We start from the raw sequence: 24,477 nt of genomic DNA, 5'->3' as shown, positions 1-24,477 counted from the left end.
ATATGCATATTCCATAAAATATTATTAGTTTTAAGTCCCCTGTTATAGATTAACTTCAGACAGCAGCAGATGGTGAGCAAGTCTGGAGCCTTAAGAATAAAATGGTGAAAACCTCACCAACTAAGGTACCCTCATCACCCACTCAACTATTCAACCCTCATCACGCAGTCACTGAGTGTTAGTCTACTGACAAAAGTGCAAGAGCACCAGATCTTGAACAAAAGAGTTATGTCCTCAAGATGGTCCTGAAAGTGTGACCAGATCTGACTCAGTGTTGAAGGTTCTTTGTGTAACTTGGCATCTATATCAAGAAACACTGCCTGATTAACTTGTTTGTCAAGCAAAGCATCTTATTTCACAGGTTATATATACAGGTTTTCAGAAAAATAAGCAAAATTAAACAAGATATATCTGTTACTTCTTTCTACTACTGAACGTTTTTCTACTGCTGTGAATTGCCCCACTGTAGGTCTATTAAAGAATTATCTTCCATTATTTTATGATTTTTCCTGCATTTGTCAGGAATTTTTCAGAGTGACTATGTACAAACTGAATAATAGAGGCCTTGAACCTTTTTTTTTTAATAAACATTGGGTTGTTGAGAAAACACATAAATTAATATCTCATAACCACATCAGAGTGTATATACAACTATTTAAGGTAAGGTAATAACTAATTACTCATACAAACATCCTAAACAGATTAGTTCGGTAGTAGGCCTACTGCCTTTAGTAGCAGCCACCAACTTATTTAGCATTGAAAAATTTGTTGTTTCTGTTAAAATCTTGTAAGGCTATTTATACAGTACTCCTACGCTGTTAATTTTAAATGTAATGTAGAGAGATCAGTATAAAGGATAAGGAAACAAGTAAATTCAGTCTTAAAAATATGTCTATATCTTTACCCATGCACACACTGCTTGTGTTTAACAACAGGAACTACAAGCAGTAACTACATGAAATTAAATTAAAGACAATTATAGTTTAAGTGTTTTAGTAGTAATTTGTTTATGAAACTTTATTGTACAGAAAGACAAAATTATCCAGACTAACTAAAGGGACTTGCTAGCCACAATAATGATGTGAAGTGAAATAGTTCAGCCCATGCATGCTAGATTTTTGTGTTTAATTAGGAGCTTTGTCTAAAAATATGGTGCCAATCAGGACCAATGTTTTTTTCACCTGACACTTTTCTGCCAACATGTCAAAATGTCAAGGTAGCAGTTAGAAAAGAGGCACATCTTTGTATTGTTTCTAGCAGTGGCTACTGTAATGTGTCAGGCATCGCAATCATAAATGGGTCATTGGCATTGGGCTCTCGCTTACATACTTGTGTTTCTTCATAGCTGCGTAATATTGAATTTAAACGCTGCACTGGTCATTACAATGGTCTTTAAAGGCAAAGTATGTTATATGTTCTTAACTTTCAAATTATTTTATTGCTATGTAAGTGGGCACTTCAACACTGCCAGGATCACATCTAAGGCACCAGTACCTGCTGGAGAGAACATCAAAACATCAAATTAGGTTACCATTGACACCTGCAGGGTGAAATATATTCAATAATTTAATGAATGAAATGAGTGAGAACTTTATACCTCTCATGCCCTCGTGTTTCATAAACAAGTTTGGTACATGAACAATCTGGTAAAAAAAAAATTGTCTGAAAGGGGAAACTTACATCACACTAACTTACTGTACACTGATCGACCATATCATTATGACTACATCCTTGTTTCTGCACTACATTCTATTCTCTCTCCATTTTCCATTGACCCTATCATAAGACTTTGCTGTTTTACCATTACCAACATAAGTCCATCTGTTTCTTTGAATACTTTGTTTGCCCCCTTTTACCCTGTTCTTCAATGGTCAGGGACCCCACCAGACCACCACAGAGCAGCTATAATTTTCAGTGCTGCAGTGACACTGATGTGCTGGTGATGTGTTAATGTGTGTTGTGCTGTTACTACTAGATCAGACTGAGCAGTGTTGCTCAAGTTTTAAACCCTGTATAAACTCACTGTCCAATCTGGTAGACATATCTACCTTGTTGGTCCACTTTGTAGATGTAAAGTCAGAGACATTAGCTCATCTGTTGCTATACAGTTCGTGTTGGTCATCCTCTTGTCCTTTATTAGTGGATACTTTATGCTGCCCACAGGAGGCTGTTGGCTGGATATTCTTGATTTGTGGAATATCCTCAGTCCAGCAGTGACACTGAGGGGTTAAAAAACTCCAGTAGCCCTGCTGTGTCTGATCCACTTATTACTATTTATTACACTAATTAACACATCGCCATTACATCAAGCACTGCAGCACTGAGAATTATCCACCATGAAGATCATACCTACTATGTGGTGGCATTGACCATTGAAGAACAGGGTGAAAGGGGGCAAACAAAGTGTGAAGAGCAACAGATTTACTTCAGGTTTTGTACTTCCAATCTTCCAGTAGGGTCAATGAAAGAGCTGAAAGACTGGACTATGAGAGTAGAAACAAGGAGGTGGTCATAATGATAGGTTGATAAGGTTAAGGTTCTTATTGTAAAATATTCACAACAATTGAAATACGCAACTATGAAAGGACACATTGACTTTGCTTCCTGCTCTTTTACAGAGTTTAATTTTTTATTCATTTTTTAAAAATGAAAATACCCATGCTTGTGGCTTATCAGAATAACTAAGATTTTGATTCTTTTGATTCTTTCTCAGTGGAAGATCATTTGCAAGTAACAAACTCTAAGAGCATGGACAAACACATTAAATTATTTTCTGATGCAAAATGTTTAGCATAATACAAAGGGAAACTTACAAAACTAATTGTTCTAAAAACAATTAGCATTCACCCATCAGACAAATAAAGGAGACAATAATAAAAGGCTGTGTAAGATTATATTTGGAAGCCTCATGGGCTCTTGCAGTCTTGTAAAAGCAAATAAAAAGACTGGTCTCAGGGGCTGAGGCATGTTGTTTGTGAACTTGGGCACACCACCATGGAGCTGTTAATTCAGTTTTCAACTAGTGCACAACCCAAGGCCATCATTAACAATCCATGGCTGAGTGAATCTGGGCAGAGAAGTGGCATCTCAGACTTTGCTCTCCTACCCTCCTCCCTCCTGGGAGGTGGCAGGTGTGCTGCAGCCTGTTAGACATGTTCTGACAGGTAACTGTTTCCAAATCAAGAGATGAAATGAGAGCTTGTGTCATTATTCAGCATTGCATCATTATTCATTAGATTCTCTGCGGCAAAGGCATGAGGCATAAATGATTAGGTGAGCACTCTTGTTGATAGGTGATACACAGGGGACTTCTCTTTCGTAGCAAAACAGTATTAGCATCTGGAAGTTTTAATATGTAAAAAGTACAAGTAAATAGAGTCCTTATCAATACATGAAATTATTTAACTGCTATAATATGAAGCTTCTGGCTTTATATTTTAATCAAGTTTATAGTATAATTGGTCTGAATATACATTCAGGTCTAGAAAATAATAGTTTAATGCCTATATCTGCTGATTCTGGTATAGAGTTCAGTACTGTAGATTTCCCTGCTGTTAAAGGAATACTACATAATATTTTTAACTGAAAATTACAGCTTCAAAATCATTGAGATGCTCCACTGAGCTGCGGAAACTATGTAACTTTCGAAGGCAAGTATGAAACAACCCTGTTCCCCACTTTCAGTACAGTGCTTTAAATATAAGTTACACTAGGGGGAGCCCCAGGAGCAAAAGAAAAAAATGTATACATTTAATGACAATTCAACAGTACTTTCTGTGTACATACATAAAAACAAATCACTAAGCATGAATAACAAAAGTGAACAAGTAAAGCCATTAAAAGAACAAGACATGGGTTGCAGTGTTTTGGGTATATCAAAAAGGCAACATACGCAGATTGAACATAAAATTTTTTACACCCTCTTTCTTTTTACACTCACTCTCCACTCTCATTGCCCCACTAACCCTACAGAAGGACTTTGTCATTCTAAAATTACAGACTGTAGTCCATCTGTTATTCTGCATACTCTTTGCCCCTTTTTAATCTGTTCTTGAATTGCATGGACCCTATATAATTTGGTGGATCATTCTCAGCTCTGCACTGACACTGGTGTGACTTGTATGTGTGATAGCATGTGTCATGCTGGTATGAACGGATCAGACACAGCAGTGCTCATGGAGTTTTAAAACACTGTCTCCACTTACTGTCCACTCTATTAGATACAACCACATTGTTTGTCCACCTTGGAGATGTAAAGTCAGACACAGTAGCTCATCTGCTCATTGCTGCCCAGTTTTTGTTGGTTGTCAACAGGAAGCAACAGGTTTAAAATCTCCAGCACCACTCCTGTGTCTGATACTATGTCAGTGTCACTGCAGTGCTGAGAATGAAACACCCAAATAATACCTGCTTTGTGGTGGTTTTGGGGGCCCTAAACAATGAAGAAAGGCAGTGAACAAAACAGATTGAGTACATTATGTAATTGCAGAACTACTCAGCAACTACACTTTACAGTAAGTGTAGAAACAAGGGGGTGGTTATAATGTTATGACTGATCATTTTATATTTCCAAATAAGTGAAGAAACTCAAACAAAATTTAAATAAACAAATATTAATTTGACTATGTTACAGATAAACAAGGCTTTCACACAACAGGGTTATTATTATATTATGATATCATGAATTATACAATTGAACCCTAGACATTTTAACTGGCTATTAATTTTGATACTGCCACAATTCAATAAATGCTTTGTATTACATTCAAATTACTTTGAACGGGGCCAGCCTTGGCCTGGTGGTTAGGAAGCTGGGCTTGTAACTGGATATAAGGTTGGGTGGTATAACGATAATACTGTACACCCGGTGGAGAAAAACAAGTCCAGTAGCCCAACCCTGAGCTTGGGTTAGGAGAGGAAGGAGGATGAAAACAGACAAAATACTCAGAAGACAATTCACTAGACTTTGTGCATACAGGGGTGAGGCTTTATCCTCTAATTATGGGTTGTGTTGTGCTAAACAAAGTACCTGTTAGCTGGCCTGGTCTGCTTCTAAACAATGCAGGACCGTCTTAGTTTTCTTAATTTGTAACTTTTCTCTTCCTGCAAAACGAGTCGTTGAAATTTGCTCTCTAAGAATTTTTTTTTTTTGTCAACACGTGTGTTGGTGTGCACGGGCTGTGCTGACACAAAAGTGAAGACCCTTCACTTGAATTTCATTCATTCATTCATTATCTGTAACCGCATATCCAGTTCAGGGTCGCGGTTAACTTGAATTTGTGGTCACAGATATAAGGCTCTGTGCAGCTCGACAGTGCACCCCCCACACACACATCCTCCCCACGGTAATACTCTATACCACGATAAAAATGTGAGACGTTATGTCCGTATGAAAAATGTGGATACCTAACCTCCAACTGCTCGGTGGCTAGGGCTAGTGTGTGTAAATGTGTGTTTCATTGCACAGATTGGGTTAAATGCAGAGAATAAATTCCTCTGTGTGCATGCACAGTAGCCAATAAAAGTGATTCTAATTCTAATTAATTAACTTTACAACTAATATATAATAATCTAGCTATGAGGTGGAGGAACAAAATCATATGGTCTTCAGGTTTTAATAAAATTTAAATATATCCTTTTCACTAATGTTATCCTATCAATTTCCCTCCAGATGCTGAAAGAAATGGTTTGTCTAAATCCAGATGTAGACAGCTAACACATATTTGCTAAAATGTATTCTCTGGTTTATCACTATCAGAAGTGTGGTAATGAAGCTAATGTCGCTAATAAACACCAGAAGTCAATTGCCACCCATATCTTGTCTAGAAACACACTTTCTGTCAACCCATTCAAACATCATACAGACCATTAGTCAAGTATCACCCACATTTTAAATATTGCATGTATTTGTTAATATAGTTTGAGACAGAGTGAGAGTTAGTGTGAACGTGTATCAAATCAAATCAAATCAAATTTATTTATATAGCGCTTTTCACAACTGATGTTGTCACAAAGCAGCTTCACAGAATTCCAGTAAGACAAGATTTGACATGAAATGTAAGGACAAATGTAAAACCCTCAAGTGAGCAAGCCAGGGGCGACAGTGGCAAGGAAAAACTCCCCCAGCTGAGGAAGAAACCTTGGGAGGAACCAAGGCTCACAAGGGGTGACCCATCCTCCTCTGGTCAATCTACTGGTGATGATAGTTAGTAGTCCATGAGAACTTCAGTGTAGGGACAGCTTCAAGGCACTTGGTGGTTGCTGGAGCGTGGGCAGCTGGTCTGAAGAGTGGAGGAGGATCTCGACAGTCATCCATCAGTGTCCAGACAGACAGGTGGGCAGTCGTTTACTCGGAAAGATGTAAAGGGATGGAATTAGTTTTGAACTGTTTTGTGTTTGTAAAGTAGAAAATATGAAAATTTCCAGAGTGTGGCTAATGACTCCGGCAGATCTGACTATGACAGCATTAACTAAAAGGAGAGAACCAGGAGGACACACAGACACGGGAGCATCCTGAAACACTGGCATCCCTCCGCTCCACCGTCAACAAACCTGAGTGATCGCGAGAAGCGGCGGGACGACAGCACCAGCGTCTCAGTATACTATAATTCCCTGTGTCCATGGACCCCCCGGATCTGCCGCCTTTATCTATGGGGGAGCATTAGCTACCAAATGATAAACTAAACAAATGAGTTTTTAGCCTACATTTGAAGATTGCGACTGTGTCTGAGTCCCGAACATTTTTTGGAAGATCATTCCAGAGTTGGGGGGCTTTATAAGAAAAGGCTCTTCCCCCAGCTGAGGCCTTCTGAATTCTGGGAACATTTAAAAATCCAGTATTCTGTGATCTGAGTGAACGTGGAGGCTCATAATAGGAAATTGTATCTTGAAGATATTCAGGAGCAAGCCCATGTAGAGCTTTATATGTTAATAACAAAATTTTGTAGTCAATGCGGAATTTAACAGGCAGCCAATGAAGTGATGATAAAACTGGGCTGATATGTTTAAATTTTCTAGTTTTAGTGAGGACCCTAGCTGCAGCATTTTGAACTAGTTGAAGTTTTCTTAAATTGCTGCTGGTGCATCCTGACAGTAGTGCGTTACAGTAGTCAAGCCTTGAAGTAATAAAGGCATGTACTAATGTTTCTGCGTCCTGGAGGGATAAGGCATTTCTAATCTTAGCAATATTGCGAAGATGTAAAAAAGCTGTCCTAGTGATACTACCTATGTGTTGATCAAATGATAAATCCGGGTCAATTATGACACCAAGATTTTTTGCTGCTGAACCAGGTTTAACTGGAAAGTTAGCTAGATCTAAAATTAAATCTGATAATTTATTTCTTGTCACTTTTGGACCCAAAAGCAGGACCTCTGTTTTGTTGCTGTTTAGAAGGAGGAAGTTACGCAACATCCAGCCTTTCACGTCTTTTACACAGTCCTCTATTTTCTTTAATCTGTGTTTGTCATCGGGCTTGGCTGAAATATACAATTGTGTGTCGTCTGCGTAACAGTGAAAGTTAATGTCATGGTTTCTTATAACTGTGCCTAGCGGTAACATGTATAATGTAAATAATAATGGTCCTAAAATAGAGCCTTGTGGAATTCCAAATCTTACTTTAGAATAATTTGAATTTAGATTGTTTACTTTTACGAATTGATAACGTTCCGTTAAGTAAGATTTGAACCATAATAGGGCTGTCCCTGTGATTCCAACCATGTTTTCTAACCTTTCTATGAGAATATTGTGGTCTATTGTATCGAAGGCTGCGCTTAGGTCAAGAAGCACCAACAGGGATACGTGGCCTTGATCAGAGGCAAGAAGAAGATCATTTGTTATCTTGACTAGAGCTGTCTCTGTACTATGATGTTGCCTGAATCCAGATTGGAATTTTTCATATATATGATTCTTATGTAGATATGAACTAAGTTGTTGGGCCACAGCTCTTTCTAAGATCTTAGACAGAAATGGCAAATTAGAAATAGGCCTGTAATTAGACAGTGTACTAGCATCAAGATTTGGTTTCTTGATCATAGGTTTAATAACTGCTAGTTTAAAAGCTTTGGGTACATGGCCCAGACTAAGCGATGAGTTTACTATAGTTAAAAGAGGATCAATAATAGCTGGTAGTACTTCTTTGAGCAACTTTGTGGGAATTGCGTCAAGTGTGCAAGTTGTACAGTTTGCGGAGGTGATAATCTTCTCTAGTTCTAATTGTGGGAGTGGGTAAAAGGTTTCAAGTCTTTCTTTTACAGTTATATTATGTTTTATTTCATTCACATCAGGTGGCAGCCAGGATGGATTTGATCCTGTGGCTAGAGTTTGTTGTCTAATATTCTCAATTTTATTATTAAAAAAGTCCATAAAATCTTTACTGGTGAGAGTTGCTGGAATTAGTTGTTCAGAACCTGCTTGATTTTTTGTAATTCTAGAAAACACACTAAACAGTGCTCTCGGATTATTTTTATTATTGGAGATCAGCGAGGCCAGATATGCTGAGCGAGCTTTAGTGAGGGCATTTCTATACTCTATAAGGCTGTCCTTCCAGGCAGAATGAAACACTTCAAGCTTGGTTGATCGCCATTTCCGCTCTAGTTTTCGTAATGTTTGTTTTAAAGTACGGGTCTTATCGTTATACCATGGTGCGAGCTTTTTCTGTCTTATACTTTTATGTTTAAGTGGTGCTACCTTTTCTAAAGTAGATCGACAGGTATTTTCTAGGTAGTCAGTTAGTACATCTAGGTCCATTGGGTCTGATGGAGTTGGAACTGGGGTCGATAGTTCTGGTAGGTTTTCTATAAATTGTAGGGCGGTAGATGGTTTTATTATACGCCTTGTAGAATAGCGAGGGTTCTTACATATATTATGGATAAAACGTAGCTCATATGAAATTAAGTAATGATCGGAGATTGCTGAGGATTGCGGTAAGATATTAATTTTGTCAATGTTAAGACCTAGTGTCAGAACTAAGTCTAAAGTGTGGCTGCAGTAGTGTGTAGGCCCTGTTACATTTTGAGTAATACCAATAGAGTCTAAGATTGAGGTAAATGCCTTTTTTAGTGGGTCACTTTCCTTCTCGAAATGGATATTGAAATCTCCTACAATTATAACTTTATGATTGCACACCGCTAGGTTTGTAGCAAAATCGCTGAATTCTTTCAGAAATTCTAAGTAAGGCCCTGGTGGTCTGTAAATGTTGCATAATAAAAATGCGTCCTTTTTTGTGACCGGATTTGTAATAATAGTGGAGAGAACCTCAAAAGAAGAAAAGGTGTCACATTGTTTAAGACTAATTTCTAGGGTATTTTGGTAAATTACACATACTCCACCTCCTTTGCCTGATATTCTTGGGCTATGTGCATAATTATAGCCTAGGGGGGTGGCTTCATTTAGTGCTAAATATTCATTTGGTTTAACCCACGTTTCCGTGAGACAGAAAACATTGAATTTATGATCACTTATAATATCATTTACGATGAGTGCTTTTGAGTTTAGCGATCTTATGTTGAGTAACCCAAATTTTAGTTCTGAGGTGTTGCTGCTAGGTGTTGTGTATGATTTAATATTGATTAGGTTGCTGAAACAGGCTGATTTTGTTTTTCTACTTTTACATTTAGTTCGGGGGAAAGACACAGTCTCAATACAGTTGAACCTGGGTGACGCCTCAAGACAGTTCGCAGACGGTCGGTTTAGCCTGTCTGTCTGCGGCCTGGTCCCGGCTCTGGATTGTCAGCAGCTATCTACACTACTCTGCCGACTAACTAAAAGACTATGTGCTATACTGCAAGAGAGTAAGGCAGCACCCTCCCGCGTGGGGTGGATACCATCCCTACCTATAAGACCAGGCTTGCCCTCAAAACGTAACCAATTGTCTATAAAGCCCACTTGATTTTCGGAACACCGCTTGGACATCCAGCAGTTTAACGCCCAAAGTCTGCTGTAAGCTTCGTCGCCACGCCGCATTGGTATGGGACCAGAGCAGATTACGGCATCGGACATCGTCTGGGCCAGTTTAATCACCTCTGTAATATTACCCTTAGTTACCTCAGACTGCCGCAGACGAATATCATTGGCCCCTACATGAATGACTACCCTCGAATATCTCCTATTAGCTAACAGTCTAAGGTTGCCACTAATATCCGGCGCTCTGGCTCCCGATAAACAGCTAACTGTTACTGCCGGCGCCCCTAAAGGAGTAGCTAATTTCACGTGCCGAACAATAGAGTCTCCTATAACCAGAGCACTCTTAACAGGCTCCTCAGCGGGTGCTTCGCTGAGCGGGGCAAACCTGTTTGACACGCGAATCGGAGGAGCGTGGTGTCCCGGTGGGCTAGCTTTGGCCTCAGCGTTAGCATCAGCCTTAGCTTTCCGGCTATGACGCCGAGACGTCACCCATTCACCCCGCTGTGAGGGCTCTAACGCCGGAGTCGTGGGGGTGCTAACTCTCCCTAAGGCACCCGGAGTTGCTAACACTGAATCTCGCTGTTTATCCCTCAACAATAATAAGCTCCGGATGCGCACTTCTAGCTGGTCCACTTTATCCACCAGAGAGCTAACTAGCTGACACTTACTACAAATACAACCACTATATTTATCGCTAGAGGTGGAAAAGGGCGTTAAACTAAACATGCCACACTCTGAACAGGCAAAACAGCCAGTAGTAGCCATGGAATTGCAGGTACTTACCGCTTTTAGTGAATTTTAGTAACTTACACCAAGAACGTTACTCCAGGGTCCGGTGGCAGTTTTAGTGCCTCTGTAATGAATATTCCTGCGGAGACAATCTAAAAGATAGATCTATGGATGGTTAGTAGGTTATAAAAACAGATATAAATATAGAAATAACAATGGAAACGATTAAACAGGAAAACCCGAGCGATCAAAACAGCTTCCAAACGGGTACAGAAACAGCCAAACGGGTTGCCAGATCTCTTAGAACAATCCCCTGTCATCCACTGAAAACGTGTAGCTCAAAACGGTGGTCCACAATTTTAGATAATGTCAGGTATGTCCCAGAAATATGCATAATAGACTACAAATGTGATTTCTGTTGTTTCTGTTTTTAAATGGACATCGTTATTTTGAAATTTCAATATTATTTAAGACCAGTTGTTTACATTAAAATATATAAATAAATGTTCTTAATCTGTGGTATCCTTATGAATAGCACGCATGCAATAGACAGCTGAATTTCAGCATAGCATCTACTATCTAGAGTAGCTCAAAATTCATCATACAGCAACCCTGTAAACCTTTGTTAAGTTTGTAACAGTGTCCTAAAACACCAAAAACTCTTTGTGGCAATTATGAAGACCAGCTTAAGATTTGTAGGTTTTAGATTACAATATATTTGAGATATAATTACAGAAAATATTTGATTCTGTATTGACTTCTAATGTGTGCTAACAATGATCGTAGCCTCATAGATACTTGTGGTGCTACACTAAACAAACATACAACAACAAGACACAAAACAGTTGTTGGGTGGTCAACTACATTTGGGATAAGTGGAGCAATTTTATTGTTCCTTACACTACATGCTACAAAAAATATTTTGTATGAGGAGAAAAATAGAAACATACGGTAACATAATAAACTTTTAATTCATGATGGAAGGTCAAGTAGGGCTTCTGCGCTTTTATGAATCTGTTTAAACTTTATCAGCAGAGGGCGCTGAAGACCAGCATTAAGCTGACAGACCTGTCCATCTGCATAATCATTACATAACATTATAGTGCATGTACAAGTACATATTAGAATGTCATGTAAATATCATAAAAATAAATACCTTAACATATTTACTTTTTAGGAAGTTGTACTGTTTAAAAATACATGAAAACTAAGCTGAGGTTAACTTCGGGAGGCATTGCAGAATGGATAATGCAACAGGCAAGAGGGATTCAGAGTCTAGGGATGTAGATGGTTACATGTTACAACTTGAGAAATGAGCTGACACAGACTCTCATGAGGATGCTGTTGTCTGAAGAGCAATGAGACAGGTGTCTCTACAAACAGTAAAAACACAAATAACAACCTTGTTAATTGAACCACAGCTGGCATCAACATCAACGTACAATTATACACACCTACAGGGTTTAACGTTTCATGATGCAATGCACAATGAGATCAGGTGTGAAAGATTAATTGTTTACCTTATGATCTGCAAATTTCACAAGTGTACTTTAACATCATAATACATTCCAGAGTGTTAAAGACTTCAATGATAATCCAAAAGAACTGCTTCTTATTCAAATTGCAAATAAACACAAAATATCATATTTTAGATGAATATGTAACATTACTAGAAAAGATTTTCTATATCTTCTAAAGATTGCTAAGAAATGCCTTATATCTGCATTATGGAGAAAAATTATTCCAGGCCTTCATTACTTCAAGTTTAGATTATTGTAGTGCACTGTTGTCTGCACAGCAGAAACCTTCAATTAGTTCTGAACAAGAACAAAATTAAACGAAAAACGAAGATCAGCCCAGAACTATAATCCCCACAGTTACATTGTGTATTGATTAAAAAAAATGTATGCATTGACATAAAAAGCCCTACATTATTATAAACAATCATGTCCAGTTAATCCACAGGGTGCTGGCTTTGCAATGGTTTCAAGAGTTCAGTAGGCTTTAGCAGGGGGTAGAACATTTTCATATGGGGCCCCCCAATTCTGGATAAATCTCCCAGTTTATGTTAGGGGGAGTCTCACTGTGTAAGTCCAGGCTAAAAGCTTGTTTACTGTAGTTTTTGGTAAATAACCTTTGCCAACAGGCTAAAGGTTTGTCTTTAGATAATGTGTACAGTGATATTCTATGTGTGAATGTGTTGGTTTAACTTTTTCCAAATCTCTCCTCATGGCAGTCCATATTGTTTGGGGTTATCATCCAATACCTAGTTTCATTCATTCATTCATTCATTCATTGCCTGTAACCGCTTATCCAGTTCCGGTGGGTCTGGAATTATTGGGCGTGAGGTAGGAACAGACCCTGGAGGAGCCCCTAGCCTAGTTTTACAGGTTAATAAAAAAGAATCTGAATAAAACATCGTTCTACAAACTCACTCACACCTACTACTTTATAGAAAAAAAAAATATATTCTTTATTTGTATTAAAATCTGATTTTTTTTTTGTATTTACTGTGATTATATATAATTTTATACAAGCACCATGCTTACTGAGAAGGCATTAGTTTAAATATATATATATATATATTTTTTTTTCCTTTTTGACTTATCAGAATTTCCTAAAAAATCATTAAAAAAATAATAATGAGCAGCTTTATCAACCAGTGGCAGTAGTGTAACAAATTGTTGTAAGAGGATATGGCATGCTCAGGCCATATTTTTTTGTCATTGTGTGAATCAACAGAAAAACACATGTGCACTCAATTGTTTGCAAGATTTACTCTGCAACTGTGGCTAAAAATTATTTGTCTATGAATGCACTCAGTGTGTCACACTGTGAATTAAGTTACCTCCACCAGTATGTGTTCCTGCCTTGCACCCAGTGATTCCAGGTAGGCTCCTGACCCAACTTAACCCTGAACTGGATAAACAGTTACAGACAAAGAATGAAGGAATACACCCATTGTTTCGGTCAGGTCCTAATGACAATGAAGTCTGTTCTGGACAAGCAACAGTCCAACTTATATATTAAGGGAGTCAGAGTCTTCTCCGAATATTGTATCCTACAAAAGTTTAGGGCCTTTCATGATCCCAAGTTGTAAGACGCTGTTCTAGTTGCTTTATATGTTGAACACTTGATGAAAAAGTGAATAAAAATAATACTTTTATATTAGTTCACCTTAAAATTGAAAAACATTTTATTCATTGGAGTATTACTTTGTTACAAACACTTGCTCTATACTAAAACAGACATTCCACTGGAAAAAAAATTATTTAAGTGCACACCAGTGAAATCGTCACAGCGACTGTACTGCTCTCATGACACGCCCCTATACCGAAACAAAGCAAGCAATACGCTTATTAAACGTACAATCACTAAACATGTCAACAGCTTTATTTTAAATTATAGCAGCAGCTGAATAGTCGAAGATGTTAAATAAAGTTAATTCATTCATTCATTATCTGTAACCGCTTATCCAGTTCAGGGTCGTGGTGGGTCCAGAGCCTACCTGGAATCATTGGGCGCAAGGTGGGAATACACCCTGGAGGGGGCGCCTGTCCTTCACAGGGCAACACAGAAACACAGATAGACATTCACTCACACACTCACACCTACGGACACTTTTGAGTCGCCAATACCAACGTGTGTTTTTGGACTGTGGGAGGAAACCGGAGCACCCGGAGGAAACCCACGCGGACACGGGGAGAACACACCAACTCCTCACAGACAGTCACCCAGAGCAGGAATTGAACCCACAACCTCCAGGCCCCTGGAGCTGTGTGACTGCAACATTGCAGTTATTCTACAATAATGATATTGTAGATGGTATTAATTTTCATTCATTCATTGGCAAGGCAAGAACACAACCTGGAGGGTATGCCAGTTCTTCACAGGGCAACACACACACATTCACTCACACTTATGGACATTTTGGAGTTGCCAGTACGCCTACCAATGTGTTTTTGGACCGTGGGAGGACTCACAGTCAGTCGCAGCGGGACTTGAACCCACAACCTCCAGGTCCCTGGAGCTGTATGACTGCAACATTGTCTGCTGCACCACTGTACCACCCATAGATGGTATTCTTACAGTTCTAAGTTCTATTGAAGTAAAACATGTACATGAACACAATTTCTTTTTGGCAGTGTGGAGTTCTACGGAGGTGTGGAGGGTGCATCATTTGTTCTATTGCTTTCTGGAGCTGCATATTATCCCCTCAGTGGACACACTGGGGTTTGGAATAAAACAAAACAAAAATGTGTTACCTTGGGCGGGTTGTCAGGTTACAGCTTGTATGTAGGTGATGTATCTGTGATGTATGCATGTATTTTATATTTATAGAAACTGTACATATTTTGTTGCTATAAATATGAATCTAATCACATCTGAATAACAGAAAATTGGAATGAAGGAAACGTTGCGATACCTGCTTTTAGAAAAGAGACTTGCAGTCTTGAAATATTTGTGGAGTGTGAGGTTAAGGACATTTCTCAACAAGTAGGAGCAATTAGACTAAATCAGCCTTCACAAGGATTATATAAAAAATGTAAAGCTACATTATTAAAAGGACATTTCTAGGAAAAGTCATGAAATGAGAGTTCTGGAATTCCATCCAGTACAAAGAATTATATATTTATTTAATCTTATGGGTAGCAGGGGACCATTGTGGCACCTCTAGATATAAGTAGGTCAACCAACTGTTCAAAAATTATAAAGAGTATATCTCAGTCTATGATATGTGAATAAAATCTTATGCTGTTAGTGGGCAGAAGACTAACCAGAGTGATGGTGTTGGGTCCACTGATTTTTGAGGACACACAAACCCTACCATCAGCCTGAAACTATTGGTATCATGACACATCATACCACATGTTGCCATTTATCTAGGGTCCAGCTAGCAACCTCAGCAGCCCAGGTGAAGAACTGTGTCTGGTATTGTGGTATTAACAGGGGACTCTGGTGAGTCTTCTGCCACCATATCCCGTGGATGCTAAAGATCAGTGCACTGACTTGCTGGATGAGTGTTGGGCCTCCTGCAGTTAATATGGGTGTAATTTCAGGCAGAGTCGCTTGTCTGTTAAAATGGATAATTCTAGCCATATACCACTGGTCAATATAAGCATCCATGAGTTGCCCTTTTGCTGTCCACTGTGAGTAGTAATGTCTTCTATTATACATTCCTGGTCCACGTGACACTGTGTATTAGAGAATGGAAATGGAATGTATAGAAGTGTTTCACTGACAATAGTTTTTTTTTTCCTTAAAAGAAGAACAGTTTAAATATAATAAATTGAATTAAACTGTTTTGACATTCAAATGGATTGCATTTTTTGTGTGTTCAGTTTAACCAGTTTTTAATTTTTAACAGTCAAAATAGTAATACTAGTAATAATAGGAGAGCACAAAAACAAAGAAATGAGAAAAAACTAAATTAAACTATATGGACTAAAATGAACTCTAAAAACAAAATGTGTTAATCTCCGCTTTCACATATTCATCTTTAAATTAAACTCTTACCTTACAAAACACAAATTCACTGTGCCAATAAACCCATTAATGCACCTTTGCATGTGTCTATTATCCACCCTGGTGACAATGTCATTAAAATAATTGTAGATTTTTAAAAAGTAAGGATGTATTAAACCCAATTTAAATTGTACAATGACATGTTAAGACTTGATAAGATCACATGATCACATATTTGAAGGGCTGAGAATAGGGTTTATTGCACTATATAATGAGATCTTCCAGTTGCAGCAAAGCACTGGGTACTGCTCTAGAAGCTTTGTGATGTTTCTGTATGCTTGTCTGCTACTCTGTATTTTTACAACAAAAGGAGAAAAGGCTAAATGTCAAATGATAGGGAGCCCAAAGTACCCCTTGCTTTCCAAGGATGGGGATGTTATCATTGGAGGAGCCTTTTCAATTCACAGCAGAATTATATTTCAGACACCATCTTTCACTGAGAAACCACAAAGTCTAACCTGCAACAGGTTTGTTTCTTCTTGCCTTCAACTACCACTGCAATCTAAATTAAACTCTTGAGGGGAGGGTGAGGATGTGTGCCAAGTGTAAAATTACACATTTTTTGTTTGTTTAAATACAGTATATTGTTCAAATGTGATTAATAATTTGTACTTTTGTTTAATAAGTTAATGTACTGATATATATATATATATATATATATATATATATATATATATATATATATATATTTCTTTTCTTTTTTTTTTAGTCTGAACCTGAGAGAATTACGGTTTGTTCAGACTATGATATTTGCTATTGAAGAAATAAACAACAGTAGTCTTCTTCCCAATATTTCAATGGGATACAAGGTATTTGACAGCTGTGGCTCAACATTAGCCTCTATGAGATCAGCCATGGCATTGATAAATGGCCAGGAGACTATGGAACAAGAAACCTGCTCTGGGCATTCAGCAGTGCAAGCAATAATAGGAGAGTCAGAGTCATCATCAACCATTGTGATGTCAAGAACAACAGGGCCATTCAATATTCCAGTGGTAAAATGCATGCACATCCAACTGCTTTTGGTAACACCTGCAATAATATTACAAAAATAACTCTATTTTAATATATTTATTTTACCCAACAGATAAGTCATTTTGCAACATGTGCTTGCCTGAGCAACAGAAAAATCTATCCTGCCTTTTTTAGAACAATTCCCAGCGATTACTATCAGAGCAGAGCCCTTGCTCAGCTAGTGAAATATTTTGGCTGGACATGGGTAGGGGCAGTGAGAAGCGATAATGACTATGGAAACGATGGCATGGCAACATTTATGGAAGCAGCGAGAAAAGAGGGAGTATGCATTGAGTATTCTGAAGCCATTCTAAGAACAAATTCCAAGGAGAACATCGCTAAAGTTGTGGAAGTAATCAGAAAAGGCACTGCTAAGGTCTTGGTAGCATTTCTGGCCCAAAGTGAAATGGATGTACTTTTGGAAGAGGCTTTTGCTCAAAACATGACAGGAATACAGTGGATAGGTACTGAGTCCTGGATAACTGCCAGGTACTTGGCAACAGAAAGGACATCAAAGGTTATCAGCAGTGCAATAGGCTTCACCATTAATAAATCTAAAATTCCAGGGCTGAAGGACTTTCTTTTCAAGGTTCATCCATCACAAAGTCCCTCAAGTGAACTTCTAACAGAGTTCTGGGAAACAACATTTGGATGTCAATTTTCTCCAAAAGATAACCACTCAAAGCTTTGTACTGGATTTGAGAACCTAAAAGAAATAAACAACAGTTTCACTGATGTGTCAGAGTTGAGGATTTCCAACAATGTATATAAAGCAGTTTATGCAATAGCAAATGCCTTGCATAATACATTGGCTTGCAACACCTATATTCCAATTGAAAATGCAATTTGCACCCAAAGGGACACACTGCTCTCAAGTCAGGTAGGAAAATGTTAAATCTTAAATATAGAGATCACTTTTATTTTAAATAATGTAGCACAAACATGTATTTATTGTTTTCCAGATACTACATTCTTTACAGAGTGTGAACTTTACAATGCCCACAGGTGAGCAGGTATATTTCAACAGTAATGGAGACCCTACTGCAAGGTATGAGCTTGTGAACTGGCAGAAAATTGATACTGGAGACATAGCCTTTGTTACAGTGGGTTACTATGATGCATCTCTCCCAAGTGATCAGCAGTTTGTTATGAAACCTGTCAGTATATCTTGGGCTGGAAATAGTCATATGGTAAGTAGGAATAAACACAGATCAGAAAACATAGTTTAAATGATTTGTTGTAATTTTCGGGTATGTAACTGAGAATGTGTGGCAGAGGCCCAGGTCTGTGTGCAGTGAGAGCTGTCAGCCAGGTTTCAGACAGGCACAAATCAAAGGGAGACCACCATGCTGCTTTGCGTGTATACAGTGCCCTGTGGGTGAAATCAGCAACGAGACGGGTACACCTTGCATTTCCTTACTGTAGAAAATATTTATGTTCAAATATTTGCAATCTCTTCTCATAATCCTTACTGTTATTTTATTCAGTATTTTTTTAGAAACATAAGGAAAAAGTAATTCACCACTTTACTAATATAAGGGATAAGGCTGAATGTTAATTTTTAGATATTTTTCATCCATTGTAGCTCTATTGTACAGCTTTCTAAGTCTAATAAAACAATTATTCTGCTGACTATGTTTTTGCATATAATCTTTCTTAATTGTTTTTTACAGCCGGGCAAAAAAAGGCCTTAAACCCAGATTGGGTAGTGTTAAAAATAATTTTATGCATTTAACTGCAATAAAATTGGTTTTAAATTAATGAAAACTGTGACTCCAAACTTGTGAATGGTGATTTCAAATTTTTTACGTTAAATTGTTTATATAATATTTCATTCTTCATTTTTTTCCCCATGATTTTTCACAAATGATAAAATCACTGCCTATTCTGCTTCATTTTAGATTCTGTCGAATGCATCAGATGTCCTCTGGAATACTGGTCAAATGAAAATCACAGTTTCTGTGTTCCAAAGAATGTGGAATTCCTTTCTTTTGATGAGAACATGGGGATTCTCTTGACCATATTTTCATTAACAGGAGTTTCTCTTACTTTAACTGTAGGATTGGTATTTTTCTACTTCATAGACACACCACTTGTAAAGGCAAGCAACATTGAGTTAAGTTTCCTGCTGCTCTTCTCACTGAGCCTGTGTTTTCTCTGTTCACTTACTTTTATTGGACGCCCCTCTGAGTGGTCTTGTATGTTGCGCCACACAGCATTCGGAATCACTTTTGCTCTTTGCATGTCCTGTGTTCTGGCAAGAACAATAGCAGTGGTGATGGCCTTCAAAGCCACAGTTCCAGGCAATAGTCATCCTCAGTGTTCAGTGCCTGTACAGAGAATGAGTGTTTTCAGTTGCACTCTATTTCAGGTCATCATATGCATATTATGGTTGTCACTAGCACCTCCAGTACCCCGCAAAAACATGGCTCACTCCATTGATGCAATAATTCTAGAATGTGATATAGGTTCAGCAGTGGGTTTCTGGGCTGTTCTGGGATATATAGGTCTGTTGGCCCTTTTATGTTTTGGTTTGGCTTTTCTGGCTCGGAAGCTGCCAGATAACTTTAATGAAGCCAAGTTCATCACATTCAGTATGCTCATATTCTGTGCCGTTTGGATTACCTTTATTCCAGCTTATGTCAGCTCTCCTGGAAAGTTCACTGTGGCTGTGGAAATATTTGCCATTTTAGCTTCAAGCTTTGGTTTACTCTTCTGTATATTTTTTCCAAAATGTTATATTGTTCTGCTCAAACCAGAGAAAAATACTCGGAAACAGCTAATGGAAAAAGTACATGTAAAATCACAATGACTCACTTCCGCCCCCCCCCCCCCCCATTTTAAAATGGGTATTACTGAAATTACAAGAAATGTGTAAACTATATGGGGTATCTGAACAAAAAAAATCAATATCAAATACATAATTATATGTGTAACACTTTATAATATAATATGCATTGTATTATCTAATACAATAATTTAAATGTAAACATGAATGTTTTATATGTTGAAGGTCATTTAAAAGTAAATTATGACCTGTAATTAAAATATAATCTTCACACATTTAAAAATATACTGCTAGCATTGCTGGATTCAGCCTATGCCCTGATTGGATCAAACATAATCCACAAATTATTGTTCCATTTTTATGTCATCATACACACTCTCCTGATTGGACAGACAAGATAAACATGACACTTGGCTTCATGTCAGGCCTTGTGCTCTACTTTTATTAGATGTATATAAAGACACAGATCTGCTAAATACTGTCAGAGGATTCCATAAGGCAAACATTTTTATAAAGAGTCATGCTGTTGCTTGGAGACATACTGATGATCATTATTTATACTGCTAATGCTAAAGAGCTGCAATGCACAGCATATGGGGCAGATGACCTCCTGCATTTTTCTAAAGATGGTGATATTTCCATAGGAGGCATATTTTCATTCCATCAATATCCGGTTGATGTGAATCCATCACTACAAGTCAACCCAGGGATTATGAGGTGTTATGGGTAAGAGAGTGGTGCGATAATTAATGGTACAATACAGATCCGTAGAGAACTTTCATCAAAACTACAGAAATGTTGTACCATATTTAATATAATATTTGAACTAAATATGAGCTACACAAAAAACAGAATATTTTCAGGTTTTTTTAAGGACAGGAAATGAAATGCTTTAGAAAATGTATATCTGTTTGTAGGATTGATCCAGGAGAGCTTCAGTATGCCATGATAATGATGTTTGCTATTGAAGAGATTAACAATAGCACAGATATCTTGCCTGGCATTGCACTGGGCTACAGAATATATGGCTCTTGTCCCAGCATTCCTCTCTCAGTGAAGGCATCACTGGTTCTCATGAATGGGCCAGAAGAGGGGAGAGAAAAATGTAACAAACTGTCCACTGTGCATGCTGTGATTGGGGAAACCACTTCCACAGCCACCATAGGAATTGCAAGGACCATGGGACCGTTCAACATACCCGTGGTTTGTTAACAGACAGCTTAAATTGCTTAAATATTAAATATAGTGTCTAATATAAACTATTTATTAAAAAAAAGGTACAATTATGTCTTTATTCATGCTAATAAACTTTAGTCTCACTGAATCTAACCTCTCAGAGTTTAAGTAATCAGGTTAAAATATATATATTTTCACAAAACGTGTTTTGTAAAGAAATCAGATACCTTTTATCAAATAAAATATATACTGAATATAAAGAAAAACAAAAAAAATTGAGATTTTTTTTTGCTCCCACAGCTCAGTCACTCAGCTACCTGTGCATGTCTCAGTAACAGAAAAGAATACCCCTCATTCTTCAGAACAATTCCCAGTGATTACTACCAAAGCAAAGCACTAGCAAAACTGGTTAAATACTATGGCTGGACCTGGGTGGGAACTATCAGAAGTAGGAGCTACTATGGCAATGATGGGATGGCTAGTTTTCTAGAAGCTGCTGAGAAAGAGGGTGTATGTGTGGAATACTCAGAGGCTATTTACAGGACTGACTCCAGAGACAAATTTCTACATGTGGTTGATGTAATTAAGGCATCAACATCCAGGGTCATAGTTGCTTTTGCAGATGGCAATGACCTGGACATCCTTATTAAAGAGCTTTATGACCAGAATGTGACTGGCTTTCAGTGGGTTGGAAGTGAGGGGTGGATCACCTACAGGTACTTAGCCAATGCCGTGAATTACGCAGTGGTCGGTGGTGCAGTAGGATTTGCTGTACCCAATGCATACATTCCAGGCTTAAGGGAGTTCATTGTAAGCAGGCGCCCCTCTATGGCACTGGGTAATACCGGACTGGTTGAACTGTGGGAGAGCGTGTTTGACTGCAATCTAACACCACAGTTACACAATAATACCAAATCCTGCACTGGAGAGGAGTCCCTGGAGAATGCAAACACAAGGTTCACAGACGTGACAGATGCAAGCCTGCTGAACAACATCTACAAGGCTGTATATGCAATAGCTTATGCTGTTGATGGACTGTTGTCCTGTGTGGAAGGGAAAGGCCCATTTGTCAATGCCACATGTGCAAATAAACGAAGAATAGAGCCATGGCAGGTGGCATGAGCACTATATTTCAGTTGTCTCTAAATTGCTGTATTTAAATAAGTAAGTAAGTTCAACAGATATTTCAGCAGTGCACTATATTTTCCAGGTTCTCCATTATCTCTCCCATGTAAACTTTACATCTAAAACTGGAGAAAAAGTACTGTTTGATAACATGGGTGACGCTGTTGCACATTATGCTCTGGTGAACTGGCAGATGAACAGTGAAAAAATCATAACATTTGAAACAATTGGCCTATATGATGCATCCCAGCCTGATGGCCACCAGTTTGTAATGAATAATAATGTTAATGCAGTCTGGGCAGGAGATCAGTATACGGTATGTAAAGCAGAACACACTACATATACATACTACATATGACTTGCCATCATCAATTGTGCACAAAAATAATTGACATCACCAGCATGTCAAGGCCATTTCTTGCAATGCATATCTGTGGTCAAACTCTAAATGATGCTATCTATATATATATATCAGGTTCCTAGGTCAGTATGCAGTGAAAAATGTCTCCCAGGGAGCAGCAGGGGCCTCATGAAGGGGAAGCCAATCTGCTGCTTTGACTGCATTCCCTGTGCAGAGGGAGAGTTCAGCAATACCACAAGTGAGAAGACTACCCTCTTCTTTTTTGTACTAACTCTACTGGTGTTTCTGCATGTTCAACTAAAAGTTCACATGATTTCATACCATTCCGAAATGTTCCCCTTTCCCCATTTCAATTTGTCTATAATTACAGATGCAGTAACATGCCTTCTGTGCCCTCCCGAGTACAGATCAAATGGCAACAGGACTCGATGTGATTTGAAAAATATTGAATTCCTAAACTTTGATGAACTTATGGGGATTTTGCTGATGACATTTTCTTTGTTTGGTGGATGTCTCACCATCATAATTGGGTTCATATTCTTCCATTATAGACAGACTCCCATTGTCAGAGCCAACAACTCAGAGCTGAGTTTCCTGCTACTCTTCTCTTTGACTCTGTGTTTCCTCTGTTCACTTACATTCATTGGTCAGCCCTCTGAGTGGTCCTGCATGCTTCGACACACAGCATTCGGCATCACCTTTGTCCTCTGTATCTCCTGTGTTCTCGGGAAAACTATAGTGGTGTTAATGGCCTTCAGGGCTACACTTCCAGGCAGTAATGTCATGAAGTGGTTCGGGCCTCCACAGCAGAGACTTAGTGTTCTTGTATTAACTCTCATACAGGTCATTATTTGTGTGCTTTGGCTGGTAATATCTCCTCCTTTTCCATATAAAAATATGTACCATTACAAAGACAGAATAATTCTAGAATGCCATGTGGGGTCGGTTTTAGGTTTCTGGGCTGTGCTGGGTTATATAGGTCTCTTGGCTCTTTTATGTTTTGTTTTGGCATTTTTTGCAAGGAAGTTACCTGATAATTTCAATGAAGCCAAGTTAATCACATTCAGTATGCTTATATTCTGTGCAGTTTGGATCACATTTATTCCAGCTTACTTCAGTTCACCTGGAAAGTTTATAGTAGCTGTGGAGATATTTGCAATTCTAGCCTCAAGCTCTGGATTACTTTTTTGTATATTTATTCCCAAGTGTTATATTATTTTACTAAGATCAGAAAAGAACACAAAAAAATACATGATGGGAAAAGATCCTTCAAACTGATAAAAATGTAACATGTAGCATTTTTTTTGTAAAATGCAATGAAAACAAGAATTTGTAATGTGTTAATTCTCAAATGTTTTCACTAACAAATTGATTGTGCTTTGTAAATAAAAGCAAATTTAAATCTGATCCGCAGAAAACAGGGACAGGTGCAAAATAAGAGTGAAATTATTATAGAATATATGAGTTATGCTGTTTTGAAATATTAAACTATATAAAGTTGAATATAAACTATATAAATGGAGCCCCCCCCACCCCCCAAAAAAAAAAGCAAAGAAAGCAATGAGGGAATTGTCAAAGAATTCAGAAATAACATTTCTCCACATAAAATTGCAAAGTATTTAGATTATATACTTCATAATTTACATAAAATTGTCAAAGGGTTCTGGAAATTCAGTGAAATCTCAGTCCGTGTAGGCTCTGCATGAGAGATACTACTCTTCCTGCTAAATAGGACTTTGTGGCATTGGGAGTATTTCAGAAAACCATTGTCACTGCAAAACCAAGAAATGCAGTCAGAAACTCTTTTACGGCAAGAAGAAAGACGTACCTATTCTATACAGAAAGTCTGCATTATTC

General features: G+C 38.0%; 3 protein-coding genes across 4 annotated transcripts in view; 2 read left to right on the top strand and 1 right to left on the bottom strand.

Moving 5' to 3' along the window:
* Positions 1-1,965: 1,965 nt before the first annotated feature.
* LOC136710126 (uncharacterized) overlaps positions 1,966-24,477 on the bottom strand; it is a 33,037-nt gene continuing 10,525 nt past the window's right edge. Inside the window, exons 4-5 of one of the 2 annotated variants that reach the window (XM_066685777.1) lie at positions 19,340-19,500; positions 1,966-10,769 (exon numbers count right to left, since the gene is read on the bottom strand). In XM_066685777.1, coding sequence (XP_066541874.1) covers positions 9,728-10,666 — 939 coding nt within the window. In that variant the 5' untranslated portion in view covers positions 10,667-10,769; positions 19,340-19,500 and the 3' untranslated portion in view covers positions 1,966-9,727. Of the gene's footprint in view, positions 12,004-19,339; positions 19,501-24,477 lie in introns of both variants that reach the window. The other variant, XM_066685778.1, reaches the window with a different exon arrangement.
* Positions 16,421-19,982, top strand: olfch1 (olfactory receptor C family, h1). The gene is made up of 6 exons (XM_066685776.1): positions 16,421-16,623; positions 16,866-17,151; positions 17,244-18,050; positions 18,133-18,360; positions 18,446-18,569; positions 19,072-19,982. The coding sequence occupies exons 1-6, from the start codon at positions 16,421-16,423 to the stop codon at positions 19,980-19,982; spliced, it is 2,559 nt and encodes an 852-aa protein (XP_066541873.1).
* Positions 20,479-23,898, top strand: olfcj1 (olfactory receptor C family, j1). Its single transcript, XM_066685625.1, has 6 exons — positions 20,479-20,684; positions 20,876-21,161; positions 21,435-22,247; positions 22,345-22,575; positions 22,735-22,858; positions 22,991-23,898. The coding sequence occupies exons 1-6, from the start codon at positions 20,479-20,481 to the stop codon at positions 23,896-23,898; spliced, it is 2,568 nt and encodes an 855-aa protein (XP_066541722.1).

The sequence above is a fragment of the Hoplias malabaricus genome, chromosome 11 (assembly GCF_029633855.1).
Source record: "Hoplias malabaricus isolate fHopMal1 chromosome 11, fHopMal1.hap1, whole genome shotgun sequence".
Taxonomy (NCBI): Eukaryota; Metazoa; Chordata; class Actinopteri; order Characiformes; family Erythrinidae; genus Hoplias; species Hoplias malabaricus.
This window is presented reverse-complemented; position numbering and strand designations above follow the sequence as displayed.